The sequence below is a fragment of the Sciurus vulgaris genome, assembly GCF_902686455.1.
Source record: "Sciurus vulgaris genome assembly, chromosome: 5".
NCBI classification, from domain to species: Eukaryota; Metazoa; Chordata; class Mammalia; order Rodentia; family Sciuridae; genus Sciurus; species Sciurus vulgaris.
In genome coordinates, this window is record NC_136465.1 from 127,279,277 (window position 1) to 127,304,380 (window position 25,104).

General features: G+C 36.3%; 1 protein-coding gene across 2 annotated transcripts in view; it reads left to right on the top strand.

Moving 5' to 3' along the window:
* The first annotated feature begins 515 nt into the window (after positions 1 to 515).
* LEMD3 (LEM domain containing 3) overlaps positions 516 to 25,104 on the top strand; it is a 60,635-nt gene continuing 36,046 nt past the window's right edge. Inside the window, exon 1 of one of the 2 annotated variants that reach the window (XM_079139679.1) lies at positions 516 to 2,607. In XM_079139679.1, coding sequence (XP_078995805.1) covers positions 1,095 to 2,607 — 1,513 coding nt within the window. In that variant the 5' untranslated portion in view covers positions 516 to 1,094. The remainder of the gene's footprint in view (positions 2,608 to 25,104) is intronic. The other variant, XM_079139680.1, reaches the window with a different exon arrangement.

Below are 25,104 nucleotides of genomic sequence, written 5' to 3' on the forward strand. Positions count from 1 at the left end.
TGTCTGCCTTGCTAGACTTTGAGGAAATGGGAAGTGATCTTCACCTAACTGGGCAAGTTTCTCCTCTCTGGGGCTGTTCTGTAAGTGAGAAGGTAGGATTTTCAAGTCTTAACTGGCTTTGGTTTTGACTTTGTGTAAAGGTTTATCTTCCCCTCATACCATGATAGCTTTGCAATTCATTAACTCATTCAACAAATGTTTACCGAGCTTTTACTATGTTGTAATAAAAGCAAGGTTCCTCTGTGCATGGAGCTTACAGCCCAAAGGGATAAGACAATAAATAATTTTTAAAATAAACAAAAGTATTTATTAATAATTAACTATTGGTTGGAAAAATGCTCAGCAGTAAATAAATAGGATGATGTATCTTTCTTCAGAATCCTACAGTGAAGCAGACGGGGGCTCTTTCATTTCCCCAAATGACGGCCTTCTGAGGTCATCACATTTTTAAAAAGAAAAAAAAAATGTTAATAACAAATCAAATAGTGAATGGTTACCACTCTTGAAAACTATATAGTAACCAGTCTATTCTGTATCTTTTTGGAATGAGAACGGAGAGGTTTTTCAAAAAGAGTAGTGAAAGTCACTTTTTTTCCTAAGTCAAGTGGAAAGATAAACCGAGAAGAAAGAACCTAGATTCAGGGAAATCTGACAATCTTGTCTGGCTCTAAAGCTTTCGTCTCTTGGCTTCCTCAGCAGCGAGAATCTGGATGGAAAGGAAACTAATGTCATGAACTTCAATCAAGGTACATTCCCTTTCGATTATGACCGCCCGGTGGCAGGAACCTGGGAAAAGGTCAAGGTGCGTTTTGGTAAGAGACAGCTCACGGGGACAGCACTTGGAAGGCCAGCGTTGAGAAGAGCGGGAAAGGGAGCCAGACAGAGCACCTCAAGGTGAGAGTGGAGAAACGCTCCGCGGCGGGAGCTCGCGCCGCTCAGGTGGCCCTTTCCCGCTCAGGTGAGCTCCTCCCGGGCCTCCTATTGGCCGAGGCTCCCGTGGCGCTGGGAGGGCGACGCAGCCCGGTCTAGTTCAGGGTCTAGGGCGGCGCGTCACTTCCGGTAGCGCGGAGCTTGTAAAACACCCTGGAGAGAAAATGGCGGCGGCGGCGGCGGCTTCGGGGCCCCAGCAGCTCTCGGATGAGGAGCTTTTCTCTCAGCTCCGTCGTTACGGCCTGTCTCCGGGACCAGTGACGGAAAGTACCCGCCCGGTCTATCTCAAGAAGCTGAAGAAGCTTCGAGAGGAAGAGCAGCAGCAGCACCGGTCCGGGGGCCGCGGCAGCAAGACGCGGAACAGTAATAACAATAACACGGCAGCCGCCGCGGTCGCCGCCGCCGGTCCGGCGGCGGCGGCCGTGGGGATGGGAGTCCGGCCGGTCTCGGGTGATCTCTCCTACTTACGGACCCCGGGGGGCCTGGGCCGAATCTCGGTCTCGGGTCCGGAGAGCCCCCTGGGAGGGCCCGGGGGCGCCTCGACCGCCCCCGTGGCTGGCAGCAAAGTGCTGCTGGGCTTCAGCTCCGACGAGTCGGACGTGGAGGCCAGTCCCCGAGACCAGGCGGGCGGCGGCGGGAGGAGAGACCGGGCTGCGCTCCAGTACCGCGGGCTCAAAGCGCCGCCGGCGCCCCTGGCCGCCAGCGAGGTGACTAACAGCAACTCGGCCGAGCGAAGGAAGCCCCACTCGTGGTGGGGGGCCAGGAGGCCGGCGGGCCTGGAGCTGCAGACCCCGTTGAAAGATGGAGCAGCGGAGGACGAGGAAGAAGAGGGAGAAGACGGGGAGGAGAGGGACCCCGAGGCGGAGGAGCCGCTGTGGGCGAGCCGAGCGGTGAATGGCAGCCGGCTTCTCCCTTACAGCTGCCGGGAAAACTATTCGGACTCCGAGGAAGAGGAGGACGACGACGTGGCCCCCACCAGACAGGTATTAAAGGACGACTCCCTTTCCCGGCATCGGCCCAGACGGAGCCATAGTAAGTCTCTCTCCCCGCTGACTGCTAAATCTGCCGGCAGCCGGCTGGAGACTTCAGTTCAGGGAGGGGGAGGACTCGCGATGAATGACAGGGCGGCGGCTGCCGGGAGTCTAGACAGGAGCCGAAACCTCGAAGAGGCGGCGGCGGAGCTGGGAGGAGGGTGCGATCAAGTGGACTGCAGCCCCATTCCTAGATACCGTGTTAGCGCTAAGAAACTGGCCCCTCTCCTGCCCCCGCCACTTCCTGACATGGACTCAACCTTGGATTCGTCTACAGGCTCCCTTCTTAAAACCAATAATCACATCGGCGGTGGGGCCTTCAATGTGGACTCCCCCAGGATTTATTCCAACAGCCTCCCTCCCAGTCCGGCTGTGGCCACCCCAGCTTCACTCAGGATCAATCACGCCAATCATACGGGCGCCAATCATACCTACCTGAAGAACGCATACAGCAAACCGAAGCTTTCAGAACCAGAAGAGGAACTTCTCCAGCAGTTTAAACGGGAGGAGGTGTCCCCAACCGGGAGTTTCAGTGCTCACTACTTGTCAATGTTTCTTCTTACTGCTGCCTGCTTGTTTTTCCTAATATTGGGACTGACTTATCTAGGAATGAGAGGGACAGGAATATCCGAGGATGGAGGACTCAGTAAGTATTAAAGCCGGTGGGTAAGGTTACAAAGGGACCGTCGCTAGTGGTCTGCTTTAGCTGCACTTACCATTTTCCTTGAGATGACTTTTATCTGCAAGAACGTGGCTTAACAGTGAAACAGAAGTCATGTTTCATCTGTCTTTAAGAATGGTATTACCATTATCAGTATGATATCTTATGACTGTTTTTAAGTTTTTTTGCATGTTGTATTGTAAAATTCAAAATAACTTATAAAAGAACAGAATATTTACGAGCCTGTTAGTAAAATGTGGGTGACTCAATTTTGTTTTAGCCTAAAATAACTCTTTGTGCAGATGTCAGTTACTCATTGAATTTTGAAGTATTACCATTGTCAAGCAAAGTCATAAATGCAGTCTTTTTTTTTTTTCAAATTCATTTGTGATTCTAAAAGGCAGTGTATTATCTCTTGAAATTTGGTTAAATATTTTGTAGAATGAAGTATATGTATAGGTAGTTCTGTGATTTCTTTAGAGAATGAATACTTAAAAAGCAGCAATGCACATCTCTTGTTTTCCTAGCTCAAAGCAACTCACCTCTCACCTGTGAAAGAGCAGTGGCAGAGTTAAGGAGCTTACTGTCAGGTTTACTTGGATTCGTTTCCAAGCCCTACTTACTATTTTACCTGCTTGGTGACTGTTGGCAGGTGTGTTCATTCATTCATTAAGGCAGCATCTTCCTCTATGCTAAACAATCAGGAAATGGCAGTAATAGTCAAATCATTCTTCTTAAATACAGAAAGAATATAAATACCATTCAAGGATGGAATAATTGGAGTGTGTTACTTCCAGACTGGATGGTCACAGGAGGTACTATTAGGTGAGACCCAAAGCCAGAAGAGATTGCCTTGACTGCCTTGTAGAGAGACAGGAGAACATTCTTGGCAGATATTATAAAAAGGGGAAAGGGCTTAAATTGAGCAATAGCCTTCCTGTAGGTAAGAGTAAAGTTTCCCTTGCCCAATTTTTAAACTGATGCAATTAGGATGATATTTGTGAAGATTAAAAGAAAGTAGTGTATAATGAACTGTTGAATACATGTTTCTCAGTGTTAGGGCATTCTCTCCATTACCCATAAAGATTTCCTGCCCCATGCCCCTTTTGTTTTGGTACTGGGGATTGAATCAAGGGGCACTCAACCACTAAGTACATCCCCAGCCCTTTTTATTATTTTGAGACAGGACCTTGCTAAATTGCTGAGTCTAGCTTTGAATTTGGCGATTCTCCTGCCTCAGCCTCCTGAGTTGCTGGGATTACAGGTGTCTGCTACAGTGCCTGGCCGATTTCCTGCTCTTTTCACCTAATATGAATTCACTGCATCATGATTTGTATTTATAAATTTGGCTTATTGTAATAGTTTTATTTCAAAATAGAGTGAAAGATGCAGGTAATTGACCCCAAATAGCATTAGCTTTGATTTAGATAATAACCAATTTCAGAAAGGTCAAATAATAGATTATTACAATATTGCTTAATTATAGGGGTTGAAAGAAGAGTGAAATCCTGCACTTACTTTAATTTGTTCCCTGGAAGCAAGAGTGATGTACTGTGTCCTACTGCAAATATTTGGGAGGAAAAAAAAATAAGAACACTTTGGAAATTAAACAAGTAAAGTTCATATAAATGACTACCTATCAGTGTTACCTATGTGCATCTGTTTCTGTAGCAACAGTGTAATCTGGTCATTTTCTTTTTTGGGGAGTAAGAGGTATTGAACCCAGGGGCACTTAACCACTGAGCCACATCCCAGCCTTTGTATTTTTTATTTTGAGACAGTGTCTAAGTTGCTGAGGCTGGCTTTGAACTTGCGAGCCTCCTACCTCAGCCTCTTGAGCTGAGGATCTGGTCATTTTCTAAGAGCTAATAGCTTTACACATATTATTTGTTATTCCCGATAACTTATGAATGCATGTGGTGTTATCCTCATTTTATGGACCAGGAAGATGAGTCTCAAGTGATTTAAGATATGTACTCACAGTTTGATAGATAGTGGTAGGACTAAGATTTGGTTTCAGAATTTTTTCCAATTTGTAAAGCCCTTTTTCTTAACACTGTTTTTGCATGTTGTTAGTACAGAGTTTTCTAGATAAGAGAGTACCATTTTATGATTAATAATTGAATGGTAGGATTTCCTTTCACATTATTGATTAGCATAATTCTCAATTAATATGAGAATTATCTTATTAAATCCTTTTTCTTACTACTAGAATGAATGATTAAATGCTGTATACCAAAATTTCAAGTAGAATGGGATAGAAATGCTAGGATTTTTGGTACTCTTCTCCATCAATATGTAAGAAAGGAGAGCATAAAGTGTTTTACATTTAGTCAGTGGTAAATGTGGGGTAGCTTGGATGATGGGAAAAAAAAATCTAAGAGATTGGGAGGTTGGAGTTCTAGAACTTGTGTGAATGATCTTGGCCAAGCTCCTTAGCCCCCTGAGCCTCACTTTTGTATGCTGAGTGAGAGTAGCAGTTTTTGCTGTCCATGGCATTGTGAGGACCAAATGAGATAGTTAAGTAAATATAAGGTGGTATTCAGAAGTTCAGATGAAATTAGTTGATTCCTGGGAAATTAGAATATATATGTAATGAAGTAGTTGTTTCTGTAAATGATATTTAGTAGTGCATTTCTTACCTATTTGACTTTAGTTTTTATTAACTTCATTAAATACACATTGTGCAAGTTGATGCAGAAATTTGAATCAAAGTGTGATGAATCCTTAAACATATGATACATTTGACATACTGTGTACCCTGGTGGAAAGAAGTGCCTCCTAATTCAATCTGGTCACCTAATGGTGTTACAATCTCAAAAGTGAATGATTTTCACTCTCTACATGTATGTATTCTGAATCTTTTGTCATATTATGGGTTCACTGATCAAATAGGGCTTGAGGAAATAGATTTTCTTTGAGTAATAATTAAATCAGAAAATTATAGATTATATGTGAGAGTAAGTTTTAATAAACTTTTATTGGTTATTTAAATTATGTGTAACATAATAGTCTTTTAAATAGTTCTTAATCATTTGATCTTTTGAATTTTTCCACCAGCATTCTATTTTTATTAATTAAATTACTTTTACTTATTAGATTATTGAGTTGTGGTTTACATACCTATAAAATGGGGATGGATTAGATGATCTCTAAGTTCTTTCCAACTCCAAGGTTAAAGATTCTAACTTTGTACTACTTATCAAAACAACTCAAGATCAATCTGCAGTCAGATTGCTTGTCCCACTGGTCATTAAATCATGACCCATAAAAAGAAAATGGAAAGCAGAATAGATTGACTGTTTTAGGCTTACATGATTGTAAGTTTATTCTTGAATTGCAAAAGACACGATTCTGTAGAAAATTTGAATAAAGATGAAGCAAAAAAATGAATGAATATAGCATGTCCCTCTAGCGTCATGCTCATTCCTGGTAGAAATAAATTCAAATATTCGATCTTTTCAGAACTTCCTTAATTTTTTTCATGTAAATGATGTGTGTATAGATTTTCACTTAACTACAGAGGGCCAACTGTAAAGGCCAAACCCAATTTTAAGCAGGAGAGATATATGGTGAACAATAGGTGGATATGAGGAAGATGAAATCTCCTGGATCTTATGTTCTAGCGGGGGATGATGGACAAATAAATAAAAATTTCTAGTAGTACTAGTTGTTAACATAGGAAATGCTAGTAACTTTGGGGGATTGGGGTAAACAGGCATATAATATATACATACAGATCTCTCTAAGAGGTTGACATTAGAATTGAGATCTGAATGACTTGAAAGATCAAGCCATTCACAGGGAGAAGGGCTTTCTGGTATAACTAACAGCAAATAAAAGACCCTTGAAGCAAGGATAAGTTTGCATGTTGAAGGATGAGAAAGAATGGTGGTGTTGTGGGACATAGTGAATCAGGAGAAAAATGGCATTAAATGAAGCCCAGTGGTTAGGCGGGCCAAGTCATAATGGACTTAAAGACCTTGAGGAGCATGCAAAGAGTCTGAAATTTAAGTGACATCGTACTATACATATTATACAACATACATGTTTTTATATTTTTTTAACACTTTTTTCATGTCGTGGGTTACTTTTCCATATAATCTCTCTCCATTGGTCCCTTTCTCATCCTGTCAAAAGGCTAAACTGTGCCATTCTAAATATGTTCTTCAACTCTGTTCTCTAACTGCTATTCTTCTCAACCAAGCTATTCAGCTTGTTTCCTCCCCTGCCATTCACTGAGCCCTGTCTAGTTTAACTTTATTTACCAACCATTCCTCTATATCTTCAAGCCATCGATTACTCACTTTCCATTCCTCACCCCTTTGGTATATTCTTTGTATTGACAACTCCCTTTTTCATCAAACTCTCCAAATTGTCATCTGTTTTAAGTATTTTTTTAATCTCTGGAATTTTCTTTTTGGTTTTATCCTTTTTGTACATATTTCCCTAGACAGTTTCATCTACTCTCCTAGGTAATTCTTCTTAATTTTGTATTTTCATCTTAGATTTCTGAGTTCTAGACTTATTTATTAGTTGTATTTTGGATATACCAGAAGTACTGGTACCATCTGAGTCATACCTTACCTTCAACTTGTTTTTGTCTCCCTGTACTTTGTTTTAGTGGTGCTTCCATTCACCCAGAGCTCAAGAGAGAAACCCTGGGATTGCCTAGATTCCTTCCTTTCTTTCACCTTCCTGCCAGCCCTCAGCTTAACTGGTTACCAAGTCCTGTAATTCTATTTCCTATATATCTTTTCGTTTTTTAAAATTTTTTTAAGTTGTCAATGGGCCTCTTTTATTTATTTATTTATATGTGTTGCTGAGAATTGAACCCAGTGCCTCACACATGCCAGGCAAGTGCTCTACCATGCAACCACAACCCCAGCCCAGCCTGTGTATCTTTTGAATCAGTCTTTTTCTTTCTGTCCTTGCTGCTTTAAGGTTAGCCTCCTTCCTTTCAGTAGCCTAACAAATGTCACTGCTGCTAGGCTATAACTTTTCTAGTCCAGTTTTCAGTGCCAGAGCAATATTTCTAAAGCACACATACTCTTGCTTAAAATCACTCAGCAACTTACTTTTATTGGCCCGAATCTGAACTCCTTGGCTAAACCGTTTCTGATCTGACTATGCTTGCCTTTTCTAGCTTTATTTCGTACTAGTCCTTCTCATCACACTTATTTTCTGGAAAACTGAACTACTTGGTATTCAGTGTATAAGTCATGGGATTTTGTGCTTTTATACCTTTGCACACATTATTGCCTTCTTTGGAAATTTGTTTCTTTCTATTCTCCAACTGCTATTCATTCTTAAAAGCATTGACTGTGGACAGTTCTGACTCCCCATCCTCTTTCCCTATAGTTTCACTCATTATTCTGCACTCAGATGAGATCCTCTGCATCCTTGACAGCATTTATATGTGTATAATTATGTAAGTTCACCATGCCAGATGGATTAATTACTTGAATTAATCTTTCTGTAGGTGGAGTGGTGTATAATACAGTGGAAAAGGGTTTAGACTTTTCACTGTTTTTAAGTTTGATTCTCAGTTGTCTTTTATTTGCTCTGTGACTTTACTAGGAACTTAATTGTCACTTATTAAAATTGAAGATGATAATACCTGCCTGAGGATTGCTTTCAGCAATATGTGAGATAATGTATGAAAAGTGTTTAGTATTATTGTCTGGCATTCTCTTAGTAGATGAAGTCACATTAGTATCCTTGGCACAAATTCATTACTCAGTAAATAACTTGTTGAATAAATGATCACCTGTCAGATACACAACACAGTGGTCCTTAACCACTTAACAGGTTTTGCATTTGTGGATTCAACCAACTGCATATCAAAAATATTTGGAAAAAAAATCACATCTGAACATGTTCAGAATTTTTTCTTGCCCTTATTTCCTAAAACTATTTATATTGTGTTTGCATTGTATTATATATCCTAATTTAGAGATACTTTCAATATGTAGGAGGATGTATATAGGTTATATGCAAGTACTATACCATTTTGCATAAGAGAGTCAAGCATCTACAGATTTTGATATCTTCTAGAGGTCCTTGAACTAATTCTTCATGCATTCTGAGGGGCCATTGGTCAGCTCTTTATCAAAATCTGTAGTTTACTTATCTGTTCTGTACATGGGTAGAACATAAATTTATTGCTGTGGAAGTCTCCACTCCACTAATAACAGTCACAGAAAGTGGTTAAGAAGCATATAGGGTATTATGTGATGAGTGCCACACTTTTATAAAAACCAAGAATTCACTGTAAGCCAAACCAGTCTTAAATGATCAAAACTCCTGAATTCCACATTTGGACTTTATTCTGTAGTTTAAGCAATGGGAATCCGTGGAAGAGTTTAAAGCACAGAACCAACATGATCAAATTGGCCTTTTAAGAAGAATAAACAGGTGGTATAGTTAATGAAGTGACTGTGATAAGCACTGGAGTTGTGAAACCTGTAGGAGTTCATAATTGTGGAGATGGAGGGTCTATGAATGAGATAATCTTTGAAGAAAAATAAACGTAGTGACTACTTTATCTCTTCTTTAGTCTCTGTACTCGAGATAAGGACTATTCTGTGGTCATGAGCCTGTGAGACGAGAGAATGGTGATATTACTGAGAGGAATTAGAGATGTGGAAGAGATCTTGTTTGGGGAAAGATAGTCTAGAGAAAATGAGTTTACTGGGGTGTATTATTTTGAGTTGTTCAAGTGGAAATTATCCTGTGGATTATTGTAGATAACATAATTAGAGTAAAGATGAGAGACTGATGCTGAATGTGATTACTAGTGCTTTTTACTAAAGAAATAGCTACTTTTTGAATGTGTGTGTGTGTGTGTGTAGATACAAGGCATTTTGTAAATACAAGACATTTAACATTTTTTAAAAACTATACTTTAAGTAATCAGATTAGCCAACAGGTCTAGAACTTGGTATCTACAAGTAATGTGGGGTTAACAGTTTTGAAAAATAAGTTGTTGCTCTCATTCTTGAAGAATGGAAGCTGATTATTATGTTTGAAATTTTTCAAAATTGACTACCTTGTAAAATTTTTCTAGATCTCTAAGTTATTTCTGTGAAACAAAGTTTGCATGTGCTAGTTCGATGACTTCAGAAATTGAAGTATACTTTATGCAAATGTCTTTCACTTGGAAATTATCTCTAATTTAAATTAGAAATCATCAGAGTGAAAACGTGTATATCCCCACATGTATGTCCATGGAGCCTAGTTTGAGAATATATTGGCAAAGACAATCTGTGTTTGGATACTGGCCCTTTCACTTACTAAACTTTTTTTTTTTTTTTTTTTTTTTAACTGAAGATAAATTGTTTAGCCACTCGAATCGATATTCTTGTCTGTAAAGTTAAATGACAATTAATGCAATAATGAAAGGAAAACTATGTGACAAACAGTAATAATAACAGCAACAGCTAACCCTTATGTAGTGCTAACTAATGTGCCAGACAGTGAGTTAAACAATTGTATAATCCTCAAGATAGGTACTTCTTCCACATTAGAAATAAACAGATGGTGAGAAGTTCAGGAACTTGCCCAGGGTCAGGGTTTGAATTCAGATAGTGGCCCTTACCCAATCTGCTAGATTGTCTTTTATTGCATATAAATACACAAGAACTTCATAGATGTTCTCTATGATTATTGTTACCCAGAAAATTGTGAAATTTATGTCATTATGTAGAGTGTGGAGGGGAGCAGATTAATGCATGAAATCCCTGAAGTACCAGGAATAGTCTGTGAAAAGAAAGTACAAATATGTACTCATTCAACAGTTAGGAATTGTGTGGGACTATTTATCCTTACTTAAGGTTTTAATTCATTGCTATATGGGGGAGGGGCATCTGCTATAATATACAGATTATAATACATGTAAAACTATAATACAATATTTTACTTTTTCTAATTTTTAAAAATCTGCACAGTCTTAAAACTGGTGGGGAAAGTGGTCTCTGGGCTTGTATTACTGCTGTAAAAAACTATTTTTTCCATTGTTTGTTTTTAAGAGGTAAAGACCTTTATAGAGTAATTTGGATTTTCCTTTTTTGCTCCTTTTAAATTCGCTTTGTATTTTCCCTTTATATTCATTTGTTTTAGTGGAAATGAAGCATTCTACAGTTTCAGGAATGGATACTTTAAAGAATTATTTTCATAGGTGTGGTGGCACATGCCTGTTACCCCAGTGACATGGGAGACTGAGGCAGGAGGATTGCAGGTTTGAGGCCAGCCTGGGCAACCTTTCGAGACCCTGACTCAAAAAATAAAAAGAACTGGGGATGTAGCTCAGAGGTAGAGTGCTCCTGGGTTCAATCCTCAGTACTGAAAAAAAAAAAAGAAAAATTTTTTCATGATTCCTCAGAATTGTGACGTTTTAAAGCTATCTCTACTTATTCATTAATTCTTCTACATTGACTTTACTACTTGAAAAATATCTTACATAAATAAAAGCAAATGTAACTTCAATGTAAAGAGATATTTAGCTTATAAGTAGTTTAAAAAAGTACATCTTAAACTATGCGAAATCTCCAAAGTATATGATAAATAGTAGTAACTGCTTTATGAACATTTTATTGCTAATGCTAACCCTGTATTTCTTATATACTAAAAATTTTGCCATTTAATTTGAGAACATAGCTCAATAAAACTGGTAATTGTAATAATTATTTACTTATAACTTTAGATTTTGACTTTATATTTAGGATTTATTTTTAAGATTTAAAGTGAACCAGGTGACATTAAAACAACAATAAAAGACAATTTGATTAATACTTTATTAACACATTGCTATCAAAAATAAAAAGAGTTGACCAGGAAAAATGCTTAGGTTTTAATATTTATTTACTTAACATTCCACAGTTAAAATTTATATTTTAAAAACACATTTCTAAGGAATTTAGAAAAATGTAAAAATTATATTGACAGCAGTTATAATGTCTGAAAATAGAAAAATACATCTGTCACATGGAAGCTCCTGTGTTACTCTTCAGGTATCTCAGATGTCTTATTTTTAAAGGTATATAGTTTAAAATTATATCACTTTTTTTGTCTGGGTAACTGATTCATTGTTCTGCTTTCCTACAGTTTTTGCTTCAAATGTTTTTTGCAAGATGACTTCTGGATTCTTTATAGCTGTGTTGATATTGAGTGGCAAGCCAAAGTTTAGAAACAAGGCTTGGGTGCAAAACTATGTAAGAGTTTAATTCAGCTGTCCTAAAGTAACTGGGTGGTAAGTGCACGAACAATTAATTGTTCTCTTGCCCTGAATGTGATGTGACTAGAAAAAGTCCTTTAGGAGTAAGTGGATATTTTAGTACGTAGCAGAAAATTAATTTTGTTATGCATTTAGAAAGCACACATAAATATATGGATTTGCTGACAGTGGCTAATGCCTGAAAGCACTTTATACTTGTAAAGGAAGCTTTTCCCCAGCAGGAATTCACCCAGGTATAATTTTCAAAACTTAAATATGGAGATTACAACTGAAGTTAATTAGGAGCGGAGATATTTTAAAATATCTCTCTCTTCTAGCCTCTGGGCTGTGGCTTAGACCCTTGGTCATGGTCAGCCTTATTAATGATTTCCTCTAATGATATCTCCCATGGGATTTCAAAATGCCTTTTTATTTGATTTAATTTGGTCGAAGAAGCATTTCTTGTTTCTTCCATTCACTGACTCAGATTTTTATTGAGCACCTTCAGTGCTCAATAATACCTGAAAAGGAGTATGCCAAGTAATACCTGAAAATGAGTGTGTACTTTTTAGAACTACAGGAGTGATATTCTTTCAAACAACTGTCCCTCCACTCCTACTTTGTGGGGCAACTATCTTTCTTCCTAAATATACACTAGATAGCCTTCAGAATTGCAATTTGATTACCATGCAGCAGTGTTTCAGATTTATATATTATGACTTGTGAAATATAACTGTAAAAATTATAACTGCAAATTTGACTATGCTTCTGGTAGAACTGACCACAATGTATATTCTACAAAAGAAATAGTTGGATAATCCCAGTGCTAAGTGTTAGTGGGTATTGATCATTTTCCTTTCACATTTTCTGTATTACAGTTTTGTCAGTTAAGAATTCCATCTTTAAAAGTCATGCAGTTTTAATTTCATTTCATTCAGGTTTTAGAAGTAATTGTTTTTTTGATGAATTGTTTGCTTGGTTTCATTTGTAGTAGATATGAAGGTATTCTGTTTTCACAAAACAATATAGTGCCTCATAGTGGATTCCATGCTTGTCCTTTGCGGTAGAGATGAGCCGGCAGGCAGGGAAACTCACCCCTCATGTGGGGCCACAGCTGACTCCTGAGCACCTGCTGACAAAAGCTCAATACTGCTGGACACTCTTGCCTGGGTTCCTCAGCCCCAAGACTGGCAAGTGCTGACTGATCACCTCCTCCTCATAGTACAACTTCATCTCGCCCATGCAGCAACAATTGAGCCACTGGCTATAAGTTATTATTTTTAAAAGGAAGAGATATGAAGAATGAATTTGCCATAGTTGAAAATGTTATAAATCTGAACATTTATGACTATGGTTCCGAATGTTCTGGAAGTATTCTTATGCTTATGACAAAATGGTTTGTTATCTCCAAATGTCCTTTCTTGCAGAATCTAAAGCTTTAATTGATAAGAGGAAACATTTATTGAAAACTTTGTATGTGTGAGCATTTATTTGAATTTTCATGAGGATAACTAATAATATCCCTGTTGGAAAACTGAAACTTAAATAAGTTTACCAGAGGATTGTCCAAGATCCCATAGCTAAGAGTTAAACAGCTGAGTGTTAGAGCCAGCATTTGAATCCATCATCTCACTTGAGAGGCTACTGTCTTACCTACCAGCAGTGGTAGTTATTTATGCTTTATCTGATTATCAGCTACTGTTTGGGCAAGTAAGTTACTCAACCTGTGGGACTTACTTTTTTATATCTGTCAAATGAGAGCATAGTAAAAGTAACTTTACTTCCAGCCAGTGTTTTTTTGTAGGTAACTAATGAGATAATGTCTATAGAAATGATTTAGAGAAATTTGAAATGATATAAACTGTATATTTTAATTTGGTTGAATTAGGATTTTCCAGCTATAGTAATGTAGTTTAAGCAGTACATGTTCAACACTGTGCCATGCCTTATCAGTAATGTTAATAAGTCATAAAAGAGTTGGTTAAATTTATAGTTCTTAGTATTTTTAAACCTTTCTCTCACACTGAGCAGATAAAAAGAGAGTTATTGTTTCACATTGATTAGTGTCTTACTTCTAGGACTGAAAAAATGTTTTTTCTAACTATACTAATGTAACAGGTGATGAAACAAAACTTGAAACTAGACTTTAACCTTGCCGACCATCATAAGATAAATTTGCTGGTAGGAAAGTCAGAGATGTGATATGTGTCTTTAATTCAAAACATAGCACTAAACTTGAGGCAGAAAAACATTTCTTTAGGAAATGAATGGGTCTTAGAGTAAGCTACTGTTAATGTTATCTGAGGAGCAGACAGTGCATATAGTTGGTAGAGAAGGATGACTTGTCACATGCTGTTCTTCAGCTGATTTGTAGGATAGTATGAGTACTATTATGGAAGTGGGAAGATGAGGTGTGTCCCTATGAATAGGCAATAGATTAAATGAGACTAGGAGGTGTGAAATAAAATGTACTTAAAAATAGTATATTAAAATTATACTTCTTAAATGAGAAGAAATTTAAAATGTATTCGGATCTTCAGTCTTCTAGATAATTCATATGAAGCACATAATGAAATTTTCACCCCATTTTGCATTTGAAACTTTATCAATGATGTGCTTTGTTCAGAGCAGAACTGTTCAGTAGAAATATAGTATAAGTCACACATGTAATTTTAATTTTTCTAGTAGCCACATGAAAACTAAAAGGTAAAATCAATATTAATAACAGATTATATTTAATTCACTGTAACCAGAATATAATTTTGACATAAACCAATATAAATATTGATGACATATGTTCTTTTATACTAAGGCTTCAGAATCCAGTGTGTATTTTATATACTCACAGTATAATTCAGTTCATAATAGTCATGTTTTACGTGCTCACGGTAGCCATGTGTGGTTGGTGGCTTCCTGTTCAAAAGTGCATACCTAGACTGCTTCAGTTAAGGAGTTACATTGTTGGCTTAATGAGTTCTAATGACTATTAAGTTTTGAATGATTACAATATGTCATGCATGATGTTTTCTACATTTTTTCAACTAATATTTCTAATAATAGTTGGGTTTTTTTAAATATTTTTTTTTAGTTGTCGATAGACCTTTATATGTGGTGCTGAGAGTCGAACCCAGTGCCTCACACATGCTAGGTGAGTGTTTTATCACTGAGCCACAACCCCAGCCTAATAATAGATGTTTTATCATTATAATTTTATAGATGCAAATAAGGAGGTATAGAGTTATTATTTGTTAAGCAGGTGTTCTGTAATAGAGCAGGATTCACAACTAGATGTAATCATAAAACCCTTGTCCTTGTACTCGGTTTTACAACATGACCACAGTGATTTACTATTTTTGATTAGTATGATGACTTATGACTTATGACCTTATTACTCCTTATTTTAAGGCACCCATTGCTTCTTAGCATAAAGTGAAAGTGGTACCCCCTAAATACTCATATTCCGTATTGAGAATGTTCATTTGTTTGCTCTACCACTTCCTATTGTAGGCAGCTTTCTATAGTTCTTCAATCTAGATGTAGAGGAGAGATGGCCTTTTGGGTTTGGCACATGACTGTGACAAGAATTAGGGAAAAGTCAACTTCTAGTGGGTGGAGTAGCAGTATATGCTGTTACTTTGTAAACTGAGTATTGTTTTTTAATTTCAAGCTAAGATTGGGAAAAGAAGAAAAAGATTTATTAATCCTCCATCTTTCATGTTCTTGTATATAATCATGAACATCCCCAATATGTTAGGTTAAACTAGAGTTTTAGGGTAACTTGCCTAAGATTATAAGTCACTAAAGTTGGAGATAGTATTCGTTGCTCCAGAGATTTTTAAATTTTAAAAATTGTACTAGATTGAAGTTAATACAAACATTTATAAATTATATCAGTGTTATCCAAGAAGGAAAACAGGGTAAAGTATTTCCCAGTTATTTTGAAAATGTTTAGTACCTTTAAACAAATTTTGTATTATTTGATTTGGAAAATGAGAGAAGTAAAGGCAATTTAGTGTCTTGTTTGAATTTTATTTTGGACAAAATATCAATCCACATGCATTTTTTAAAAAATAGGGGTATAACATTCTGTTGGGTTGGTAGAGATTGCTTTTCTTTATTTTTTCTCTTGCAAATGCATCCTACCTTTAAAATTCTTTTTGGTTAATAATTTCTGTAGAAATTAAAGATGCTAAGGTTCATCCATATCTGCCTAGTGATAAAGAACTATGGTACAAATATTGGAAATAAATAAAACTATATAAGCATGTTGAATGTATTTGGAATTAAAAAAAGATTAAGTAGGCTATAGTAGGGTGTATAATTTGAGAGAAAAACTACTTAAAGTAGAAGAAATTATGGCAAGTCCATCTGCTAACTAAAGAAGACATAATGTGAATATAGATAATTTATTTTGCACTTTAATTTACAAGGTCTTTTACATACATTCTTCCATAGTCAACTGTACCGTAGCTGTTGCTATGCTTTTCTTTATTTGTGTTTGCTAATAAATCCTGGTTCTGAATGAATAAAAGCAGTTACACTTAAAATCAACATTTTTGCCACCTAAGATTATCTTAGGGTTTAAAGGAGTTTTGGAAATCTTTAGCTTTCACAGTGGAATGTGGGAGTATATAATGCTTTAGTTGGGCTCTTTTGGTCATAAGGACAGTTTTAAGAAATTGAGGTTTTGCTCTAAGGATGCATATAAACAAACCAGAAAAGCTTGAGTGAATTAAGTTCAAAGGACTCTAGGTCTATGTGTTTGCAAGTACCTCTGTCTCTGTACTATATTAAGTTTTGCTTGCATTATTTAATTCTTAAAACCCTAAGAGCCAGGTATTACTGTTTCCATCTTTAGATGAGGAAAGGAGGGAGGATTAGAGAGGTTAAGAAACTTGTCCAGAGTTAGTAAGTGGCGGAACCAAGAGTTGAGTACAGATGCTATGACTCTCACTATAGGATCTTTGAACTTAAACTGTATTACCTACATGATTTTATGTCTTCTCATGAATTTTTAAAAATTTCTTTTAAAGTTATTTAAAAAAAAAAATGTCTGATATTCTGCTAGACCAGGAGTTCTTAAACAGTGATCCATGAATCTTAATGAAGCAAATATAAGGACTTTAGTAACTCCTTGAAATGCTTGAAAAGTTTAAAATAAATAAATAAATATGTGTGTGTGTGTGTGTGTGTGTGTGTGTGTGTGTGTGTGTGTGTGTGTTACACACATTTAGGGAGGAGAGGGTCCATATATTTGATTTAATTCCCAAAAGGATCTGTGCCTTCCCTAAGTAGTGAAAATCATTCACTCCATTGTCAGTTACACTAAGAAAGGTTCTTTGACTTTTTATTTTTGTGTCCCCTAATACCTTGATTTTGACTATTCAAAAAATATTTGTTGAACAGAATTAAACAGAGAATGTGTTAGTTTTCCATCCATTATTGTAACAAATACTTTAGATAAATCAACTATGAAGAGGATTATTTCATCTCACAATTTTAGAAGGTTCAGTTCTTGATTGGTTGACCCTGTTGATTTGGGTCTGTGGTGAGAGCACAGTATGACAGGGAGCTTGTGGTGAAGCAAAATCATTTACTTCATGGCCAGAATGTGAAGGAGAGTCAGAGAAATGGTCTAGGGCCCCAATATTCCCTTCAAGGGCATGTTCCTAGTGACTGGAAGACCTCTCACAAGGACTTACCTCTTAAAGGTTCCCCTACTTCTCAATAGGACCACAGGCTGAGAACCAAGTCTTCAAACACGTGAACCTTTTGAGGACACATATCCAGACCATAGCAGACATTATATAGGGAGATAAGCTTGAAATTCATCCTAATCCAAATTTTTAAAATGCCTGTTTACTTAAAGGAGTACTCATTGTTCGGTCATACTGACTTGGTTTAGAAAACTGTTTTGTTCCTGATGAGTTCAAATTTCAAGTTCTGGTATATGCTGGTTGCATAAAGTTAAGTTTTGAAAGAGCATGAAGCAAAAATTAAACGTACAAAAATGCCATTGAGAATGCATGGAGGCTGCCATATGGTCTCTCAAAAAGGACATTTGTTTTTTCTTCAGTGTAAGATTAGATTAAAAAAAAAATACTTAATGAAGCATTAGGGACTATTATTTGTCTTTAAATATTAGAATCATACTTAGTATAGTATTAAAGGAACATAAAACTTTTGACAAATCAACAGTTTATTTAAGCAAATAAGAATTCATGAATTGGGCATCAGAACCAGGAGAGATTCAGAGCTCTACTCCACAGTACCATAGACAGTGAGCTTTTATAGGCTGAATGTGGAAGAGAAATTCCCTTTGGTTAATGTGGACTCTAATTAGAGGTTAGTTGGCAGTTTCTAATTGGTTAAATTTATGTTTCATTTTACTGCTTACATTGAATTGGATTTTGGTTTACTTACATTGGGGCTCTGCTTACAGAGACAAGCTGAGCCTAATGACTTCCTTGTTTGTTCACTGAGTAGAATGAATGAGGAATTGCATGTATCACTTTTTGTAGCATTTGTCCACATGATGCTCTTTGGTGTTCTCCCACTCTGATACAAGTAGATGTTGTAGAAATTAGAAGATGTTAGATGAGAATCTGATATGATTCTATTATATGCTGTACATTCTGTCCATCGTGTTTATATAGAAGCATAGTTTTATACTCCCAAGATTCTATATAACCAACAAAAAGTCTTATTTAGCCTAGTTTACCACATGTCATAACTGCTTGAATTGTTGTTTTATTCCGTGGTTTTGTCTTTGATTTAATGATGACATATATAAATGTCTCTGTTTCCTAAGTGACTTTTCATCTGTGTCTGCTCTCTTCTAGAGCTAAAGTCAGGATGGATGTGACTTTTAAGCACATTTCTCGATGGAAATTTTTTAGCTTCAAATTTAGTTCAGATGTTCATTTTGGTCAACCTGTGTGCTTTGTCTAGTCATTCTATGCCCTTTTCCATTTTATCAAAACTGCTCCTTACTTTTGTGTGATGAGTGAAATGAAAACTGCCATTAGTTTTTTCAGTCCTAATTAAATCTCTTCCTCAGCAGACTATCTAGTTTTCTTATTTGCATATTGTCTATGTACAACACAAAATTAAACTGGTGATAGTCATTTAAGATTTCAAACATATTTATTGTAATTTACTGTTGTCTTAGTCTCCTGAGCTGCTATAACAGAACACTTGAAACTGAGTAATACATAAAGAACAGATTCATTTATTTATCGTTTTGAAGGCTAGGAAGTCCAGGATTGAGGGGCATGCATCTGGAGTGCCTTCTTGGTGTATCATGTGTGTTCTTTCTTGCTTTTCTACCTTTTGCCATGGAAAAAGTTAACTTGCTTTTATAACAAACCCTCTCTCATGATAGTGCATTCACTTCTGTATGATAATGTAGAGCCTTCATGACCTAATCATCTCCTAAATATTGCATCTTTCAACACTGTTATATTGGGGTTTAAGTTTCTAGCACATTAACTTGGGGGACACATTCAAACCATAGCAGTTACTAAGTTAGGAACCTACTGTATTTAAAATAGTATGGGAAATTTTGTTGGTTTATTGCATTGCACTGAAGATAGGCTGTACAATGTATCCCAGATCCCTTTTGGGTTTCTAGATTCTCATTTAGCTTAGTTCTTTCACAACAGACCTTGTTATAATGCAAGTTTCACTTGTAATCTTGTAATGTAAACCCTGAGAAAGTGTTAGAGTCTCTAGTGTGTAACAGTTAATGTATAAAATCTCTTAGAACAGTGAACTGTCATCATGTTTAATAAATTACAGTATTTCATTAGCATAAACTCCTCTGAGTGCCAAGTTTGCTGTTGCACAGATGCCTGGTATTATTTATAGGTTTGTATCTAACCTTTGTGGGTTGTCTTGCTTTTATTTTTTATTCACTTGTCACTATGCAGTAATATAATTTAACTGCCAAATGTACAAAAGTAATTTTCAAGAAATCTGTTTAAAGTTACTGAAAAGCAGAACACTTAAAAGTTTTGGACTTTGAGCAGTATAGTAAGTAGACATGCTGCTTTGTCTTTATTTGAATATGTTCTTTCTACTGTTTTTCTTTTCAGCATTAGGGTGAAATTCAGGTATATCTTTGGCAAAATTAGATGGAAATAGTTGTCTGATTCTTTCCTTTGGAGTTTTGAACCACTGAGATTTGTCTTTGTGTGAAGGCTCAGGGGGTAGGGAATTTATTATTAATTTTATATTTTATTTTAAATTGTTGATATTTTCTTGAAGTCCAAAAGTCTTCTCTCAGAGTAAACTTTTTTCTTTGGCATGGGCTCTTCAATTTTAGTTACTAGTCAAATTTAAGAACTAATAAATCCTATGAAAAATATTTTTTAATTGTGGATGTTATAGGATATCAGAGTTCATTTTCAGAAGAAACAGATTCATTAAAGGCTTTTAAATGTGTAGTTTTTTGATATTCTTTCCATTTGCTAGTGATCTAACTTCCTAATTGAATCATATTTTATTCAGAGAAGTGAAACTAGTTTTATAAAATCATTGATGGGTGAATTAACCTTCAACTCAATAGGTTAGTAAGCACTTTAGAAACTAGTTAATTAATATTTGTGGACATTTACTTTTAAAACTGCTAGACAAAATGATGTATTTTGACTGTTTTCCAATGTGTGGTTTCTTAGTTATTTTAGTAAAAAGAATTTTACGCTCCTATTTGTAATGTAAATTTTGTGAATTTTAAAAAATAAGACTAGCTAGACCTTAGTTTAAAAAAAAAGCCCTTTTATTACAATAAATCAGATAGTTATGTACTCTTTTTAGACTGCCTTCTTTCACTTAGTAGCATTCATTTAAGCTTCTTCCTTTTTTTTTTTTAATGACTTGTTAGCCCATTTCTTTTCAGTGCTGAATAAATATTCCATTGTCTAAATGTACCACAGTTTATTGTTCACCTATTGAAACACATCTTGGTTGCCTGTAAGTTTGAATAATTATGAATAAAGCAACTGTTGACATCCATGTGCAGGTGTTTGTGTGGACCAAACTTTTCACCTTCTGAGGGTAAATACCAGTGAGCATGATTATTGGAATGTATGTTTACTTTTATGAGAAAATACCAAACTTTCTTCCAAAATGGATGTGCCATTTTGCATTCCCACAAGCACTGAAGGAAAGCTCCTGCTGTTCAATGGCCTTGCCAGCATTTGATAAATGTCAGTGTTCTGGATTTTGGCTATTCTAATACGTATGTAGTGGTATCTTCTTGTTTTTATTTGCATTTCCCTGATGACTTGAGCGTCTGTTCTGTACACCTTCTTTGGCAAGATGTCTGTTGAATTCTTTGACCCATTTTTTAAATATTGTTTGTTTTCTTATTATTGAGTTTTAAGAATTCTTTGTATATTTTGGATAACAATGCTTTACCAGATATATTTTGCAAATACTTTGTGATAGTCTATGGTTTCTCTTTTGATTCTCTTGACAGTGTCTTTTGCAGAGTGGAAATTCTAAATTTGAATGTAGTCCAGCTTATCAGTTCTTTCATACCTTTGGTGTTATAGCTAAAAAGTCATTACTAGTCCCTGGACCATCTAGATTTTCTCTTATCTCCTAGAAGTTTTATAGTTTTATGTTTTAACGTTTAGGTCTGTGATCCTTTCAGTTGATTTTTATGAAGGGCATAGGACTGTAGGTTCCTTTTTTTTTCTTTCTTTCTTTAAATGGTACCAGGGATGGAAACCAGGGATGCTTAACCATTGAGCCACATTTCCAACCCTTCTTATTTTTTTACTTTGAGACATGGGCTTGCTAAGTTGCTTAGGGCTTCACTAAGTTGCTGAGGCTGGCTTTGAACTTTCGATCCTCTTGCCTCTGCCTCCTGAGTTGTTGAGATTGCAGGTGTTTGCCACTGTGCCTGGCTGTAAGTTCATTTTTTTCATGTGAATGTCTGCTTTTTTCCCAAACATTTGTCAAAGATTGCCTTTGCTCCTTTTTCAAAATCCATTGTCTCTATTTGTGTGGGTCTCTTTCTGGTCTCTCTTTTCTGTTCCATTGGTCTCTTTATCCATTCTTTCACTGGTACCACACAACCTTGATTACTGTAGCTTTAAAGTAAATTTTGAAGTTGGGTGCCATAGCCCTCTACCTTTGTTTGTCAATATTTTATTGACTATTTTGGGTTTATTGCCTTTCCATATAATGTGTAGAATCATTTGATGATATCTGCAAAATAGCTTGCTGTGATTTTTTAAAAATTTTTTTTAGTTGTCAGTGGACCTTTATTTAATTAATTTATGTATACATGGTGCTGAGGATTGAATCCAGGGCCTCACACGTGCAAGGGAAGCGCTCTGCCACTGAACTATAGCCCCAGCCCCACTTGCTGTGATTTTGACATTGGCATTCAGTTGAATCTGTAGAAGAAAGTGGGAAGAACTAATACCTTGATGATAGTGAGTCTTCCTATCCATAGACATGAAATACCTCTTGTTTTATTTAATTCTTATGAGTTCTTTTATCAGACTTCTAAATTTTTTAAACTGATACATAAGAGCATGAAATGTATGTATTTATGGGGTACCATGTGATGTTTTGATATTTGAATTCCTTATGTAGTGCTTAAATCAGTATAAAAGCATCTCTCTTCCCAACCTTTTATTATTTAAGGTGAAAACATTCAAAATCCTTTATTACAGCTTTTTGAAATATATAGCACACTATCATTATGTATTGTTGCCCTACTGTGCAAAAGGACTCCAAAACTTCTCACTCCTGTCTCATGGTAACCTAGTACCCTTTAAATAACCTTACCCCGTCTCTCTCTACCCTCTCTCCCCAACCTCAGGTAACTGCCAGTCTGCTTGCAATCTCTGTGAAATCAACATTTTTATATTCCACTTATGAGTAAAATCATATGTCTGGCTTATTTCACTTGACAGTAATGATCTTTAGTTCCATTCATGTTGTCACAGTGACAGGATTTCATCCTTTTCTATGGCTCAGTAGTATTGCATTAAGTATTTGTACCACATTTTTCTTGGTCCACCCATCAGCTAATGGACACTTAGATTGTTTCCATTCTTGGCTGTTGTAAATTATGCTGCAATAAACATGGTCATGCAGTCTCTTCCACACACTGAAAGCATTTCCTCTATGTGTCCAATAGGGGTTTCCTAATGGTAGTTCTGCTTTAAATTTTTTGAGGAACCTCCATACTGTTTTTCATAATGGCAGTACTAATTTACATTTTTATCAATGATGTGCAACAACAGCACAATTCTTTCAGGTTTCTAAAGCTGTTCATAATAAAGTTAAGGGAGGAAATATAAATATATAAAAACATATGCTTTAGTATTAAAATATATTTTTAAAAAACAAGAAATATTTGTTGATAGTGCTAAAATATCATCAGAGGTCTGAGTTTCCACCCTGGCATGTAAGAAGCCTTGAAGCTATTCAGTCCTGGCAGTAAGAGTTGAACAGGGTAAACTCCTCTCAGACCCCAAAAAAGAGAGGTTATAGGGCAAACTGCTACTGGCATAAATGGAGAGCCCAAGTGGCAAATAAAGATCACTACTTAGCTGAAGAAAACACACAATTAGTTACTTCTGAGCAGCTACCTCTTGGGGAACCAGTGCCAGGACAAGGAAACCTGAATTGTAATTAACAAAGTGCTGACAACTCAGGAGGTATATTCCAGTAGGATACAATCACACAGGTGGCCCCACGTTTCTGTGAGTTCTACCTCCAAAAGCTTTTCCAGGTTCTCACATTGGCTGTCAGAGAAGCATCCCCATATAATTCTATGGGGTGGGGACAAGAGGTAATTTTTAAAATAAACTAGTCATTTCTGTTCTTAAAATCTGATCTCAGGAAAAGTTAGTTAACCAGAGTCTAATCTGCTGGGGTTTTATCAGAGGCTACATGATCTGGGAGAAAAGAAATACTTCTCTACCCTTCCACATAGGAGAGGGGAAATGTCCAATTCCAACTCTAGCCATCAGGTCCTACTTGCTGGGTGGGGGTGACATTCATAATTCAGAATACAGGCTCTGAAAACCTGAGACGTAGTCAGAGGACTATAGAATGCCCTCCTACCCCCCCAAATATAATTTACCACCATATTACTAGGTTTACATACTGCCACTACTTTCACCCAATTCATCATGTCTGTCTGCCAAGAAAAAATTACAAGACAGACTAAAAACAAAACAGAACAAAAAACAATTGAAGAGACAGAGCAGGTATCAAAACCGGACTCAACATATGGCAGGGATGTTGTAATTATCAGACTAGGAATTTAAAATAACTATGATTAACAAGTTAAAGTATCTAATGGATAAAGTATCAATGTGCAAAAACAGATGGGCAACATAAAACAGATTAAGAAAATTTTGAAACAAATGCTAATAATTAAAACCACAGGATAAGGAATGATACAGTGTCTTTGATGGGCTTTACTGGACACTATGGAGGAAACAATCTCTGAGCTTGATGAATCAACAAAACCTCTAAAACTGAAAAGCAAAAGGGAAAAAAGGCTGGGAAAAAATTTAAGAACTGTGGAACAACTACCGAAGGTCTAACATTTGCAAAATGAAAATAAGGAGAAAGAGAAAGGGTCAAAAACTGTATTTCATGCCATTATGGCAGGATATTTCCCTAACTTAATGTTAACACCAATTTATAGATCCAGGAGGCTCAGAGGACACCGAAGTGGGATAAGTGCCAAAAAAGCAAAATAAACAAAAAATACCTGAGCATATAATTTCAAGCTATAGCAAACAAGATAAAAACATCTGTAAGAAACCACAGGAATAGTTTCTTGGCCTTTTGGCTAAGATCAAGTGAAGAAGTCACAGGAAACATGTTAACCTATAGAGGAATGAAGAATGACATCTACAGTATTCAAAAGAGATAACTGCATACTATCTTTACTAAGATGCTATTCACAATAGTCGAGTTACAGAATCGGCCTAGGTGCCCATCAGCAAATGAATGAATAAAGAAAATATGGTGTGCATATACAGTGGAATATTATTCAGCTAGAAGGAAAAATGAAATCATCTCATTTGCAAAAAAAAAAAAGGGTGGAATTGGAGGTTATCGTGTTAAGAAAAATAAATCTGACACAGAAAGACAAGTATCACATATTTTCTCTCATATGGATATAATCAAAGCATGAAATATTCATGCATGGAAATATCATAGTGAAGCCCATTAATCTATGTAATTAGTTAATATTTATAATAAAAAGAATGATAACTTCTCTG